The sequence below is a fragment of the Micromys minutus genome (genome assembly GCF_963924665.1).
Source record: "Micromys minutus genome assembly, chromosome: 5".
NCBI classification, from domain to species: Eukaryota; Metazoa; Chordata; class Mammalia; order Rodentia; family Muridae; genus Micromys; species Micromys minutus.
The window spans coordinates 62,954,310-62,971,803 of record NC_137974.1 but is presented as its reverse complement, the minus strand read 5'-3'; the positions used below and the strand labels follow the sequence as shown (position 1 = coordinate 62,971,803).

The window sequence follows — 17,494 nt, the reverse complement described above, 5'->3', positions numbered from 1 at the left end:
TGTAGCTTGAGTTCTTTATTGAAAAAGATGACTGTGTTTAACTAAGAAGACATAAGACAAATACAGATATCAAGCTTCATCCTGGTAGGCAAAATGAAATAGGTTGATGGTGATGTAACTACAGCCCATTCTACCATCACAGGTTAGTTTAGGACACAAACAGTTCTCTCTTTTTCAAAGTTCTGAAGGTGAATGACCTGTTATGGTACAACTTTCAAAATTCTCCACTTGATTTGATTCCCTACAATTAAAGCAGCGAATATGCTCAAAATCCAGAACTGTCATCCTAAATGACATCATTTTAATGGCTGTTATGAAAGAGATTTCTGTAAAAATCCAGGATGGAAAGAAGCCTTGTCATTTGAGAGGCAACCTGTCTCTACTCTCCTATAAGTTTTCCCCATCATGTCTCAACAAAGTCTGTACCCCTTCTCATATAGTCTGTCATGTTGCACACTGGATATGTTAGTGAATTTTGTCTTCACACAGGCAAGTAGCTGCACACTTTGCCTTGAGCAACTCATGGTTACAGCCTGCTGAAATCTTCAAGGATTCACAGTTACTAAGAAAATCTTCAAAATCACAGCTATTGGCTGAAATGAAAGCAGATGCAGTTATCTTATTACCATTGTCTGAAGTAGCAGGAAAAAATATTTCACTCATCAGTGTCAAAGGAGAGGAAGGAAGGAGACACACACTAGCATCATCGCCACTGTGATAAGTCTCAAATGACACAGGAGAGACCTTATCTGATCTCATGGACTCATCCATCTCATACATATAATATACAGTCAATTAAATGGAATATTTCTAAGATGAATTGACTTCCTTATATCCATTATCAGCCAAAGGGGAAAAATGATACAACCATTATCTCCATCTGCTAGTCCAAAACAAACCCACTAGGCAAATACAACCATTTTAATGCTTGGCAAATTAAATAAGTCTGGGTTCCCGTCCCTCTGGCCTTCTTGCTGCTGCTTCTGATCCATTATAATAAACATTGGAAGGATTCAATTATTCTAAAAAATAATAATTAGTTTCTTAGCCTAACTCATCTCAAGTTGCCACAGGGCAGGTGTCTATTAGTGGCTAAGGTAATAAGGCACATGTTATAAGGACTCTTTATCTTTCGTCCCATTTTGGAAACACAACTTCATACTTTCAGGAGTAAATACCCTTTGTGAATATATTTGAATCAAGAGCAGTGTGCAGCATTTTTCTCTGAACTGCTGAGACTCTCAAAATTGATTGCTCATGGGCATGATCAAATCACAGCCCTCCTACAATCTCAAGGACATGGAATTCCAACAACTTTGAATTTAAGCCTGAAACAAAAATCAAACTGCATTCTGATCCTTCTTCTAATGAGTGTACACCCAACACTCAAACACTGACTCTTCATTCAGCTCATGTTGCTGTAATACCCACAACATTTAAATTATGTTTCTCTGCTGCTCCTAAGCAGACTGCAACTTATGATTTTTGTGTACTGGTGGCAAGATTTTTGTTTTTATAAAACATGATTGACACTCCCTTTTGTTGAAAATTCCCTGCTAATTACTCATTGAAAATGGGATAGATTCTAAACTTTTATCAAATAGAATTCCACAGAGACATAGTCCTTCAACACACTTTCTAATTAGTTTGTAGTTTTGATACTAATATTTTAAATTATAGATACACAATTGAATCCATAATAATGCTAAATAAAAGTGAACACGCCTAAAAGGTAAAAATCTCAATGAGTGGTTCAATTCTAATACTGATAGAAATATTAACAAAAATATCTTGAGTGCTGGAACACAAAAGCTATGCCTACATCTATTCATAAAATATAAGATACATGGTATTTATTTTATTCTTTCACTTGCAACTATGGCTTTTTTATAAGCCGATACTGTGTAGAGATTAAATAATTAAATATTTGCAAAAACTATCATCTAATTATGGGAAAAGATCATTTTAGGTAAACACTATGTTTCTGAGCATACTACTATTGAAATTAGAAAATCAACAATGAACTCAAATACTATCATTATAGGAGGAAAGATAGGTAAAACATGATCTCGACCTCTGTAGGTATACATAATTTAATTTTAAAATGTTTTTTTAATTTATATGCATGTCTGTGTGTCCATAACTTATATGCAGTTACCTGAAAAGGGCAAAGGACACCAGATTTTCTGAAAGTGCAACCATAGGCAGTTGTGCAGCACCAATGGTAAGTTCTTGGAGAGAAGCATGGGTCGCATGCAAGATCAGCAAGGAATCTAAACCACTGGGCCATCTCCCTAGTCCTTGTCTTGATTTTTTAAAACATACTTTGAGCCTACTGATATTAACTTTACAGGACAATTTATAAATTAAAGGCACAGTTAATAGTCTCCCAGATCATAGTCACTGAGTGGAAGGCAAATGTTCCATTAAGTAACATACATAATATTATTTTCATTAAAAATAATTGTAAGTTACTGACCTGTAAAAAAATATTAGACATTTTCTTGAGTAGGTTTTTTTTCTTTCCAAAGAATGTGTCATTTAGTCAATTTTGCAGTTCATTGAATAAACTAAAATGCTACCTCTATGATAAAGTACAAGTGAATCATCACACTTACTGCACAGTCCGTTTTCACAGCTATTGGGACAGCTAGCACAAGGTGTCCCTTGTTGATATGGGGTGCTCTTTTTCATCACATTGTTACCCCTGAAATTTGAAATGAACAATTATATTTACTTTGCTGCTTGTGCTATACATCGAAGCATGACTTAACATATATACATGTTACACATAGCTTTCAGTTTTTGTAAACAAAACTGAAAATTAAGACTTTCATGGTGTAACTCAGACAACTATTCAAATGTTTTATAAAAAAATAATAAACAAAAATAACCACTTCACATATACACCCTTTGTTCTAGTTTTTTGTCTGTTGCTGATATAAACTATAACTAAAAGCAAGTTGGGGAAGAAAAGGTTTATTTTATCTAACAATTTACAGTCTATACTAGAACAAAGCCAAGACTGGAACATAGAGGTGGTAACTGAAACACAAGACTGGGGAAATGCTACATACTGGATGCTCCGAGGCTCAAATTTAGCACTTTATTCATAGATAAGGTCTATCTGCCTAAAGGTAGCATGGATAACAATGGCGAAGACCAACCTACATTATTTAGCAACCAAAAAAATTGTCTCACAGACATTGAATCAGGTCAATCTAATATGGAAAACTCCCCAACTGGAGGTTTCTTCACACTTGTGTTAAGGTGATAACCAAGATTGATAATCATACCCACCCTCTGACAAGAAGTTGCCAAACTAAGTAAGAAAATTGAGGTAACTGACATCTGGAATTGTTCCATTTTTTTGCCAGATGGATGGAATAATTGCTAAGGTAAGACTCTACTAAACGGTCAGGTAAAGGAACTCATCACTCTAGACAAAGAATATCTCCTAAATGGGAGTGGTAATAAAAATCAATTCATTATTAAGCACTCTTTATTTGAAAAACTGGGTTACACCACAGTTATTATAACATGGAAAAATAAAGTTGAAATATTTGTTTCTTATTGCTGAGACTGAGTTTGTATTGTTTATGTATGATTAGTAATATGTGTTTAAGCAACTCTGGCTAAACCTTAAAAGAGATATCATGGGTGTGAACGACATGTTTACTAAGAAAAAAATCACAGTTTGCAAAGTTTTGAATTGTGCCAATTCCAAGGTATACTACATTATGGGAATTGATGTGTGATTCATGATGGTCATTGCTCCATAAAACAGCTAATGAACTTGAAGATACATGGGAATCTAAAACTTAACTGTGGCCGCCACGAGGAAAAACAAAGATCCAGGGATACAGGCCTGGTTAGAAGGCTTTCTGACTAGCCTGGGTACATGGAGATAACTACAGAGAGATTTCTGCCCAGCACACAGAAAATGCACCACCCCCCTGCCCCAGCTTGGTTCAAGGAACCAGTAACCTGGCATTGGATTATTCCCAGCCATAGGAGTTTGAGTGCAGAATGGGCGCTCAGACCATCTGCCACCAGAAACAACAGAGATCCAAGGACACAGGCCAGGTAAAAGAAAAAGGTGAGAACCAATCACTGACAACAAGATAGCAAGAGGAACGTGAAAGAATGTACCCCAGGGAAACCAAGACAATGTGGCAACACAAGAACCCAGCTCTCCCATCACAGCAAACAGCAGAATGCCAAACACTCCAGAAAAAAAAAAAAAAAAAACACAGACATGAAATCATACCTCAAGATGATGATAGAGATCCTTAAACAAGAAGAGGAAGAAAAGCATAAAGAATTAGAAGCTTTTAAAGAGGAAACAGGAAAAACACTCAAAGAACTCAAAGAACTAGAGGAAAACAGAACAAAAGAGATGAAGGAATGAAAGGAAAAAAATTAAAATGGAACTGGACACAATAAAGAAAACACTAAAAGAGACAACCCTAGAGGTAGAAAACCTAAATAAAAAATCAGGAGTCACAGATGCAAGCATTTCCAACAGACTACAAGAGATGGAAGAGAGAATCTCAGGGGCCGAAAACAACATTGAAAACATAAACAAAGCATTCAGAGAAGATGGAAAAACCAAAAAGCTCCTAACCCAAAATGTCCAGGAGATCCAGGACACAATGAGAAGACAAAACCTAAGGATAATAGGAATAAAAGAAGAATATTAACTAAGAGGCACAGTAAATAGATTCAACAATATTCTAGAAGAAAACTTTCTTACCCTTAAGAATGAGATGACCATGAGCAAAAAAACAAGCCTACCAACCTCCAAATAGGTTAGACAAGAAAAGAAATTTCCCCTGACACAAAGTAGTCAAAATGCCAAGTGCACAAAGCAAAGAAAAAAATATTAAAAGCAGTAAGGAAAAAGGCCATGTAACATATAAAGGCAGACCAATCAGAATCACACTCGATTTCTCAACAAAGACTATGTAAGCTAGAAGAGCCTGGACAGACATTATGCAGACCCTAAGAGAGCACAGGTGCCAGCCAAAGGTGCTATAGCCAACAAAACTCTCAAAAACTATAGATGGAGAGACTAAGATATTCCAACAAAATTCACACAATATCTGACCATAAACCAAGCACTACAATGAATTACAGAGGGAAAATCCAATACAATGAGGGGAACCACATCCTAATGAAACCAAGAAAACTACTAAGCAAGAAAACAAAAAGAAGAAAGACATACAGGAACAATTCAACCTCCAAAAGAAAAAATAGCAGGAAACAGCAAACACTATTCCTTGATATCTGTTAACATAAATGGACTCAATTCCTCAATAAAAAGATATGGACTATCAGATTGGATACATAAATAAAACCCAGCATTTTACTGCATACAGGAAACTCATCTCGGAGACAAAGACAGACACTATCTCAGAGTAAAAGGCTGGGAAAAAAACCTTCCAAGCAAATTCCCCCAAGAAGCAAGCTGGAGTGGCCATACTAATATCGAATAAAGTAGATTTCCAACCAAAAGTTATCAAAAAAGATAAGGAAGGACACTTTTAACACATTACAGGGGAAATTTTTCAGGAGGACCTCTCAATCCTTAACATATATTCTACAAATACAAATGCACCCATATTCATAAACGAAACCCTACTAAAGCTCAAAAAATTCTTGCGCCCCACACAATAATAGTGGGAGACCTCAATACTCCATTCTCACCAATGGACAAATCATGGAAACAGAAACTGAACAAGGACACTGTAAAACTACAGAGGTCATGAAACAACTGGAATTAATAGATATCTACAGAACACATCATTATAATAAAAAAGAATACAGCTTCTTCTCAGCACCTCATGTCACCTTCTCGAAAATTGACCACATAATTGGTCACAAAGGAGCCTCAATAGATATAAGAAGATTGAAATACTCCCAAACATCCTTTCAGATCACCATGGTTCAAGGCTGGTCTTTAATAACAACAAAGACAACAAAAAGCGCATATACACATGGGAACTAAACAATGCTCTATTAAATGATAACAGAGTCAAACAAGAAATAAAGAAATTGAGCATTTTTGAGAATTCAATGAAAATGAAAACACAACATACCCAAACGCATGGAATGCAATGAAAGCAGTACTGAGAGGAAAACTCATAGCTCTGAGTGCTTCCAAAAATAAACTTGGAAGAGCATACACTAGCATCTTGACAGCACAGTTGAAAGCTCTAGAACAAAAAGAAGCAGATATACTCAAAACTGATAAATGGCAAGAAATAATCAAATGCAAGGGAGAAATAGACCAAATAGAAACAAAAAAAACATTCAAATAATCAACAAAACCAAGAGCTGGTTCTTTGAGAAAATTAACAAGATTAATAAACCCCAAGACAGACTAACAATGAGAGGGCAAAGAGAGAGTGGCCAAATTAACAAAATCAGAAAAGAAAGTGGAGATATAACAACTGAAACTGAAGAAATTCCTAGACAGATACAAGATCCTAAAGTTAAACCGGAACAAGGTAAACCATCTAAATAATCCCATAACACCTAAAGAAATAGAAGAAGTCATCAAAAGCCTCCCAACCAAAAAAAGCCCAGGTCCAGATGAGTTCTGAACAGAATTTTAACAGAAATTTATTAATGACATAATTCCAATTTTCTCCAAACTATTCTACAAAATAGAATCACATGGAACACTGCTGAACTCATTACTTGAGGGACAATAACCTCCTTCCTAAAACACACAAAGACCCTACAAGGAAAGAGAACTTCAGAACAATCTCACTTATGAACATTGATGCAAAAATATTCAACAAAATACTTGCAAACCGAATCCAAGAATGAATCAAAACGATCATTCTCCATGATCAAGTAGGCTTCTTCCCTGGAATTCAAGGATGTTTTAATATACAGAAATCCATCAATGTAATCCACCACATAAACATACTCAAAGAAAAAAACCACATGGTCATCTCAGTAAATGTTGAGAAAGAACTTGACAAAATTCAACACCCCTTCATGTTAAAAGTCTTGGAAGGAAATGGAATCCAAGGCCCATACCTAAACTTAATAAAAGCAATATTCAGCAAACCAACAGCCAACAACAAACATAACGATGAGAAACTTGAAGCAATCCCACTAAAATCAAGGACTCAACAAGGCTGCCCAACTCCACCTACCTATTCAACATTGTACTGAAAGTCCTGGCTGGAGCAATTAGATAGCAAAAGAAAATCAAAGGGATACAAATTAGAAAGGAAGAAGTAAAAACACCACTATTTGCAGATGGCATGATAGTGTACTTAAGTGACCCCAAAAATTCCACCAGAGAAGTTCTACAGCTAATAAAGAAATTCAGCAAAGTAGCTGGATATAAAATTAACTCAAACAGATCAGTAGCCTTCCTCTACTCAAAGGACAAACGTGGAGAAAGAAATTAGGGAAAAGATAGATACCCTTCACAATAGTCAAAAAACTATGAAATACCTTGGTATGACTCTAACTAAGCAAGTGAAGGACCTGTATGACAAGAATATTAAATCAGTAAAGAAGGAAATCAAGGAAGATCTCAGAAAATGGAAAGATCTCCCATGCTCATGGATTGGAAGAATCAACATTGTAAAAATGTCCATCTTACTAAAAGCAATCTATAGATTCAATGCAATCCCCATCAAAATACCAACTCAATTCTTCATTGAGTTGGAAAGAGCAATGTGTAATTTCCTCTGAAATAACAAAAGACCTAGAATAGCGAAATCCATCCTCAACAAGAAAACATCTGCTGGAATCACTATCCCTGACCTCAAGCTATATTACAAGGCAATTGTCTAGAACTGCATGGTACTGGTATAGAAATAGGAATGTGGATAAATGGAATAGAATAAAAGTTTCAGAAATGAGCCCTCATATATATGGTCACCTGATTTTTGACAAAGAAGCTGTAAACATTCAATGGATAAAGGACAACCTATTCAACAAATGGTGTTGTTCCAGCTGGTACTCAGCATGCAGAACAATGAAAATCGACCCTTTCTTATCTCCTGGTACAAAGCTCAAGTGCAAGTGTATCAAAGTACACCTTTGGGTACTTGACTTTAACTAAGAAGACAAAACATACAATGAAAAAAAAAAGAATCTTTAACAAATGGGGCTGGTCTAACTGGATATCTACATGTAGAGGAATGGAAACTGATTCATATTCATCCCTTGCACAAAGCTCAAGTCTACATGAATCAAGAACCTGAACATAAAACCACTTACACTGAATATAATAGAATAGGAAGTGGAAAACAGCCTCATACACATTGGCATGAGAAAAATTTTCTTGAAGAGAATACCAATATCTCAAGCTCTAAGACCAATAATTGGTAACTGGGACCTTATGAAATTGAAAAGCTTCTGCAAGGTAAAAGACACTGTTGATATGACAAAATAGCAACCTACAGATTTGCAAAAGATCTTCACTCACCCTACATATGATAGAAGACTAATATCCACAATATATAAAGAACTCAAGAAGTTAGACTAACAAAACCCCAATAACCCAATATAAAAATGGGGTACAGGGCTTAGCAGAGAATGTCAGGTGGAGCTACGTTTATGACTGTGGTTTGCTTTATATAAGATCTTTCATGTATTAAATTGCAGGTAAAATACAGGCATTTCATTGTGAAGTGCATACTTACATAGGACAGTAATGGCAAACATAGAAGTATTTCAGGTTTTCTTGATTGGGACAATAAGAAACTCCACATCCAATTTTGAAAGATGAATACCAAACAAGCTACATGTCCATGGGAGAGAAAGGCATGGACTTTCATTAGAAAATTGGTAAAGTATTCAAAAATACCTATGAACATGTATAGCACATAAATATGTGGGCGCAACAGTTTATAACATACACCTTACAAAATAACTTTTGTATTCACAGTAGAAAATTATTGTTATTATCTTTTAAAATACCAAACATAAAATGTTAGCTTGCTTCTTATGCATTTATAATGGCAAGATATACTATATGCTTTCCTATCAGTAATTATTCAGATCCTAGGAATAATGTAATATATCTCAATGTATCAATCCAATAACAACTATATGTACCTACTCCCCCTGTCTCCTCAAACTGAAATTAGGAATGGGTCATAAGCTGGTCACTACATCACTGATAGGCATGACCTTTGTATCTATGGCACCTTCATCAGCTTTACTCACCTGAGTGTAATGCCCAACAGCTGAATTGGGTTTAGCTCCTACACCATAAACAAAATCTTCACTTTCTTCATACCAGCTTTGAATTACAGTGTGCCAGGCCGTAGGATCACTTGACATATAGAGATTCTCACCACAGTTTATATCTGGAAAGAAATGCATTTATGGCAAAAACTAAACTTTTAACAGCAAAAGAAAATTGACTGTGCAAATGCAAATGCTACAGTGTAGCTGTAGGACCTCAGGTAGGTATCTGTTGGTTTAGGTGGGAGCAGGGTGCCTGCTACTTAGATTAATTGATTACTTAATTGGCTGATGAAAAAACAGCCATCTGACACAACCAACTGGCCCAAACATGCAAATATTAGATAGACTGTGAAACCCATCCTTTATAAAGCCTGCTATAGTTGCACTGACAAAACTGCAGTCATCTAGGTACTAAATTCATATCTGTGTGCCTTGCTTGCTCTTAGCTTTGTGATGTAGACTTAGTAAAGCTAGTGACAAGACTTGAAGAATTTCTCCTTTGGCCACATTCACTAGTTTTTACATAGACATACAAATAAAAAAAAATCCTAAGACAAAGTTCATGTTGTTTTTATATATGATGAAGGCATGAAGGCATTTGAAATAGAAATTTAAAGAGACAACTGTCGGGAGAATCAAGGATTGTTTTGCAGACTTACTCCTTTTCCTTGGAGATCCAGATACAGCTAGGACAAATGTAATGATGGTTACTTCCTCATTTAATCTGTGTAAGTCATGTCCACACTGCATACAGTATCAACAATACTGTCTTGATTAGGGTTCCCATTGCTTTGCAGCTCTTAACAGGGTAAAAGGACTAGTTTATTGTCATCATGGTAGGATGCATGGAAGCATCCAGGCAGACATATTGCTGGAGAAGTCAAGAGGGCTACATCTTAATCTGCAAGCAGCAGGAGAGAACTGTCTCCATGCAAATAGCCAGAAGAAACTGTCTCACACTGGCCAAAGTTGAGCATATAGATAAGATCTCAAAGCCCAGCCCTCACAGAGACTTACGTCCTCTAACAACATCACACCTCTTCCAATAAGGACACACCTTAAAAACTAATAAAATGATAAAATAATATACTAGCTGAAATAATGCAGGGATAACTAATCGCTTTCATATGTATTATGCTTTTCTACATGCATTATGCTTCAAGATACAGTAAGTAAATATTCTGTGTGAGTTCTGGGCATCCATTGTGTCACTTGTGGTTCTGTATTTTTCCATAAAAATTGTCCTGTTGTTCTTTGGATTCTACTACACCAATCTATGCATCTATCAAATCTACAACATAGAAAACATTTGGCACTGCACACACTGAGTTCCAAAACTGGAAGTCAGAACAAGAGGATTACAGCAGTTAAAGCCAGCCTGTTCTCCATAGACAGTTCTACCACATCCAGGGTTACAAAGTGACATCCTGCTTAACCAATAACAAAAAAGTAAAAAATAAAGAAACAAACAAAACAACAACAAAAAACAAAAAAAATAAGAAAATGAAAAGACTACATCACTGCCTGACATAATTTAAAAATAAACATTCTCTAAATGTTCAGTCTACATGGATTTTAATATGATTTCAGAACATGGAGTACTTTGCAACAAAATTAAGTAAGAACTGAACACAATTAAATGTATACTGTAAAATAAATAATATCAAAATGCTGAAAACAGCACAATATGAAAATGAGAGGACAGAAAATTAGATTTGATAAAGCTTGAACAATTCTTCTTGAGAATATTACATGACTTCAGTGTGTCCTCTGGCCTGTCGTTTATCTTCCTAAGTTCCTAAGTTCTTTCTTTTTTTTTATTTTTTTGTTCTAATTTGAGTTTTTTTTTTTTTTTAATCTGCTTTGCTTATGAGCTTGGAGAGAACAAATAATACACTACATGAAACAAATGCTACAAATGCATAAAACATTTATAAAACAAATGAACATGAAACATACTGTTATTATAATTGTATATGAACACACATAAATAAACAGTTTTTGAAAGATAGCATGAATAACATTTATGTGCATAGTCATAATGCAAAATTCCACAAAGGAGTTTTAGTGTTGAATTATTCATTTATTCAGCAGGCATATGTAAATACATACTGGTTTTCCGGTCATCTTTACTACTGTGTTCTAAAGTACACTTATTAGCCCAGTTTTGAGCATTTGATGCTGCCTGTAGGTTCCATTCCTAAATATCAAAAGAAAAAGAAAGCCATAATGATCCCAAACATAATGAAAGCATATAACATGCTTGGTTAGTAAAACTATGCAATATCTGTAAAAGTATTTTGTAATTATCATTGACATTGATATTAGTTAATAAAAATCAATGACTTATTTAATTAATTAAAGATAAAAATTAAAAGCAAATCTCTTTTGCTTGTTTAATTCTAGTGTGTACCAGTTTTATTATAAAAAGAAATCTAATAGGGATGTGTATAAGGGAAAAATTCCTAGCTATAAAGCCACTTCTAGGATGTGTGTGAAGTATTCTAAAAATATTTTAATATTGTAATTTAATCTGGATTATTCCAAAGTCTGTTGATGCCTATTGCTTTTAATATATATGCTTGAATAAGCTAAAAGGCTAATAACACTAACCTAGAAAATGCCTTACATCAAGAAGGCTATAAGATTGGAATGAAGAGATAGCTTAGGGGTTAAAAGAACCTACTGCTCTTTTAGAGAGGCCCCATATTTGATTCCCAGCACCTCAGTCAATTGGATCACAGCTGTCCATAACCAAGTCCTATGAGGAATCTGATGCTCCTGGTCTGCCTTCTCTCTCTCTCTCTCTCTCTCTCTCTCTCTCTCTCTCTCTCTCTCTCTCTCTCTCTCTCTCTCTCTCTCTAACACAGGCACAGACACATGCTCACACACACACACACACAGAGAGAGAGAGAGAGAGAGAGAGAGAGAGAGAGAGAGAGAGAAAGGAAGACAGACAGACAGAAGGAGAGAGGAGAGAAGAAGAGAAAAATAAAGGAATAAAAAGAAGGCCTTTTCAAGGAAGAAGGAACTGAAATACATCAGCTTGACACATGCTTAGAGAACACAAAGGACAAAGCACTTCCCAAAGCACTTTAGATGAGCAAAGACTTGGCTTTTAATTATAACTTATTTGGCCCCAAACATGACAAGTAATTTAACCATGTTAGAAACAAAAATAATACAATCTTCCCTAAGTAAAAATTTAAATAAAATAACAAAAAATCGAAACAGTAATATTTTATACCACATTGTGAAGCTATTGTCAACTCCCTCCACATCTCCTTCCTCCCCTATAGCTGGCTCCTCCCTCCACATCTCCTTCCTCCCCCATAGCTAGCTCCTCCCTCACCATCTCCTTCCTCCCCCATAGCTGGCTCCTCCTTTCACATCTCCTTCCTCCCCCATAGCTGGCTCCTCCCTCCACATCTCCTTCCTCCCCCATAGCTGGCTCCTCCCTCCACATCTCCTTCCTCCCCCATAGCTGGTTCCTCCCTCACCATCTCCTTCCTCCCCCATAGCTGGCTCCTCCCTCTGCATCTCCTTCCCCCCCCCATAGCTGGCTCCTCCCTCCACAGCTTACTCACAGTCTCTTACCATTTTTAGGATATTGCTGCCAGTAGGGTTAACTGCTCTCCTCAGTTCATTGTGTTTGTTTACAATGTCTTTTTGCACTTGTACTTGGTTGGGTACCAAAGAAGTAAACTCTGGATCCTGAAGAAAAATGACTTTTAACTTTTTTAAATACATCTCAGGCAGTGAAGAAATTACTTGAACAAAAATCACTTTAAACGTCTTTTTCATGTAATATCACACACATAGAAAAACAGTTAGAACTTGGCAATGCCAATCATTTAAATTCAACACTTAATTTTAATAGGAATGAGTAGACAGAAGACTTGGAAATGGTAAGTAATTCAGTGCAAAATACAAATTCCTCTGAGACCACAGATGCTTAATTTTGATTTTAATTCAACTTTATTTTTTTTTTTATTAAATCCTTTGCGAGGTGGAGTTAGGAGGTGTGTTGCACATGACCCGAGAAGAAAGGTAATATCAGATAGATAGACTTACAACAGTGATCAGCAAAACACAATACACTGGTGCAACATGACATGAATTTTATGAAAATAACAAACTACTTTCTATTGTGTGTAAGGCCTACTCCATGAGATGGAATCCATACCTAACACTGCTACAGTGATTAAGAAAACTATTGCTAGACTCAGAGATCAGTGCATCTTTCAGACTCAGACCTTACCAAAGAAGCTTCTTGCAGTAGATGGGAAGTAACATAGAATGCTATAACTAGATAATGTGTGGAGCATGTCAGACTTCAGAGCACTCAGTCCTAAATGAGATGCCTTTATCAAAGCTCTATTATCCTCAAAATGTCACTTAAAGTAATTTCAAAGCACAAAAATGGTGGTTTCTTGGGATAACAAATTATTTTCTGATTATTATGCCATTGTGTTTTGTGCATGAAAATTTTACTCATAGGTATAATTCTTTTTTTTTTTTTAATGAGTATCAGTAGAGCTTTGGTTGGGAATGTCAGGAAGTAAAGTATGTATCAACTCTAAAATTAACAAACAGGATCTATCCTTACAGAGTTCATATTGCATTAAAAAATATAACTCTGATGGGTGTAGTATATATGAGGAGAGATCAATGTATTGAGGATAAAGAAGAGTTCACAAAAGATGATTCTGGGTTGGGATCTTAAAAGATGGACAATGTTCACTGGACTTCTGAGAAGCACATAGTTTTATGCTGAGTGAAGTAATCACTAACATTTAATGATGCTCAAATCCAATGGCATCTCACTTTGTAATGATTTTATGAATTAAGGCCAAGAGTTGGACCAAGAAGTGAAAAGAGAATTGTGAAGCTCTGAAAGGGGGAAAAAATCAATCAATGTAGAAAAGATGAAAATCTGTTGTAATAAAGCCCTGGGAGGGTAAGAAGAACATTGTCTCCATTCTAAGACATTGACTATTTTGATGAACCGATTACAGCTATGAATGCCAAGTGAGGTCTGAACAACTAATACAGTCTTGGGTTCTAGCTAATGTGGAATGCTACTAGTCAGAGCAGCATGTGTGAACAGACAACAAAGACAACAGCACCTCATATTCACAGGCTTCCAGGCCAGAAAGTGAGCTCCTTGTGTGAGTCACACACACCCTGACCAGGGTGACCAGCCTTGTTCTAGGATCATTAAAAGACAAAGGCATATGTGAAGTAGAGGGTATGAAGTAGAGACTTCAACATAGTAACAATATTTTACATAATAATTCCAAAATCTTTGATAAACACAATAGAAAGACCGTAGAATCTGATATTTGTTTCAATTTAGAAATCACCTTGATTGTTTGTATACAGTGCCTACAAGGACTACAACAGATAAATATAGTGGCAGTGGTGAAGAAAGTTCAAAGTTGAGATTATATATCCTTAAAATTCTGTAACAGTCACATGGAAATAGAATGAAATAAGATAGAAAATACTTTGAGCAGAAGACCCCTAACTAATTATCTCTTTAAACCATATAACATGTTATCTTATTGAAAATATAATTTTAGAGTGACATTTGATTTTAACTGTAGATGACTCCACTGAAATTTGTAAGAAGTTAATTTCTGCAATACATTTATTTGTAATAGCTGAGTGATTGCCCCCAGACATATTTACGTATCCTGATTTTAAGAACCAGTAAATATGGTCTTATTAGGGAAGAAAATGGCTTTACAGAAGTAATCAACTTGAGGGTCTTGACACAAAGTTAGCCTAACGTATCCAAATGAAACCTGAATCTCAGGCCAAGTGATTTCAGGAGAAAGAGAGATTGTGTCAGCAGGCAACTGAAAGTTGTAGTGACACAGCCACCTGACAAAGGACAATAATTGGCAGAAGTCACTATAAAGAGAATGGAATGAGTCCCTTCCAAACCCCTCTAGAGAGATCTTAAGTACAGACATCTAGCCTGCACAGCTGGAGGAAATCGATTTTCACTGTATGCAACCAGCAAGTCTTTGGTAATTCATACCAAGAATGCTCTGTACTTAATATATTATTTGGCCAATTATACAGGAAAATACGATTATCTCACTGTGTAACAGGATACTTATGAGGTTTGTTGTTGAACTTCTGCTATATCTTTGCTGACCTTTTGTTTGAAATACATTTTGTCCTTTCAAGTGTCCAGTAGATACTTATGTCTAGTGGCTATCACAGCCATTAGTGGTGGTACAAATGGCCTTAGTCCCCTGTCTCTCCCTGTGAAGTGCTCTTAGCCACCCATGAAAATTTTCACACCCATGAAAATTTTCAACCTACTGGAGATTCTGGGTTCTGTTCTCACAGTAGCCTGCCATTTTCCAAAATTGGCAGGGTGCCGTGAGAGGGTGCATCCCCTTTAGCTTTACCTTTCCTTCTGTGGCTGGCGATTGCAGCAGCAAAGCAAAGACACAAAGCATCACCTGGAACCAAGCCATGGCTGGAAGCTATCAAAACAAGCATACATTCTCTGCTGAAGTCAGTAGTTCAGGAACTCAGGAGTGGGGAGTTGGGTAATCTAAGTTTGCCAAGCACCTGTAACATCAGACTTCACTAACAGTGTAGAAGTTAAAGAGCCACTATATGGTGCCAATAGAATCAATCACAGTGGAGCTACTATGTCTCTAAAAGGATCATGAATTGAAAAACTCGAAGCTTGCCCTTGACTTGTGTATGCAAAAACTCAGGAATTCCTAACACCTTCCTGCAAACATCATTACCCTTTCTTCAACCAGAAAGAATATATATATATATATATATATATATATATATATATATATATATATATATATATATATATAAAGAGGTTATCTATTGTAGAAGAGAGGGTATGATGCATTCTTCACAGTGTCCCATTGCTCATCTGGTTATTCTTAATGAAAACTAGAACTATTTATTTATCTGCACCAGAATTTAGTCAAAATTTCATAGTTGAGAATCACACAAGCACAAATGACCAAACACCTTACAAGTGGTAATTTATATAAAAAAATTAGAAACTGTGTTTATTTTTCTCATCCTTGTATTATTGTCAGAAGTCCTGGTATAGACAAGTAAAAAATATATTAATAAATTAAAGGCATTCTCAACTCAGTTCTGGCCAAGCCATGACTTAGTACAAAGGTCATTTAATACTATTTTTCTCTTAGTGGCCTTTCTTTTCTTCCCCATATTGCTTCTTTTATATTGGATAACACCCTGTGGTCCTTAGGACAATATTAAAAGCAGCTCAGTCAGTTGAGGAAAATACTCATTTTCTCTGTCAATATTCACCAGTAATGACTTAAAGTCCATTGTACATAGTTAAAAACAACAAAGTTTCACTTTTGAAAGAGCAAGTCATTAATGCAACTTCATAAAGACCCTATATTTTCATTTTACGACTCCTCCTGTAATCTCATATATTAGATGATGATCATCATTAAGACTTTTTTTATTTTCCCAATAAAGACTGTTCTACTGGTCGTGTAACAAAAGCATGAGAATAAGCTATGCTATCTATTTATGTATATAAAAGTTCACTTCCATAAAATTAATACTATTGCTTCTGAAATAGCATTGCCAAAAGAGCTTCATTGATATTCACAGAAAAATTTCTCAGCTTTGGAAGCACAGACAGATGAACTAGGTAGCTTTTTACTCTTGGCAACACTAAGTAGATGGCATGGTAAAATACTCACATTAAAACGGTAACTTACTTTTAATTTGACAGCTGAAATATCTGCCTTATCTGTGTCAAGAAAGAAGGTAGAAAGAGAGGACAGATTATACACCACAGCTGTCTCTAAATATATTCTTCATCTTGAAGTCAGTCCCAATCAATTCTGCCCTGAAATGGTATTTTTCACACCAACAGGCTCAAATTTCACTACCAGTTGTTTATTATTTGATTGCTATCAAAACTATTAACATGAGTAAGACGAACAGGCATTTCCTTACTTACCAGATAAGTTCATAAGGATATTACAATTTAGAGTCTAGATCCTAGACAATGTCTTTGGAATCATGTGTTTCTCTATTGACTACTCATGACTATTTAATTCCTTAGAAAATACATAAGGCATACCTTATAGCTGAATGCATTCCAGAGTCAACGTTATAACTTTTACTTCTTGTCTGTAATTTATTGTTCAGATATAGTCTTTGGAAACAATCAAGCTTGGGAAATCCACCAGAGCCTAAGCGTTCTCTTAGACAAAATGTGAAT

At 35.7% G+C, this 17,494-nt stretch overlaps 1 protein-coding gene across 1 annotated transcript; it reads right to left on the bottom strand.

Annotated features, from left to right (window-relative positions):
- Positions 1–465: 465 nt before the first annotated feature.
- On the bottom strand, positions 466–15,725 carry LOC308421248 (cysteine-rich secretory protein 2; the record flags this gene model as incomplete). The annotated part of the gene is made up of 7 exons (XM_080917546.1): positions 466–593; positions 2,619–2,707; positions 8,679–8,776; positions 9,205–9,347; positions 11,341–11,428; positions 12,826–12,942; positions 15,657–15,725. The coding sequence occupies 7 exons, from the start codon at positions 15,723–15,725 to the stop codon at positions 466–468; spliced, it is 732 nt and encodes a 243-aa protein (XP_080773672.1).
- Between the last annotated feature and the right edge of the window lie 1,769 nt (positions 15,726–17,494).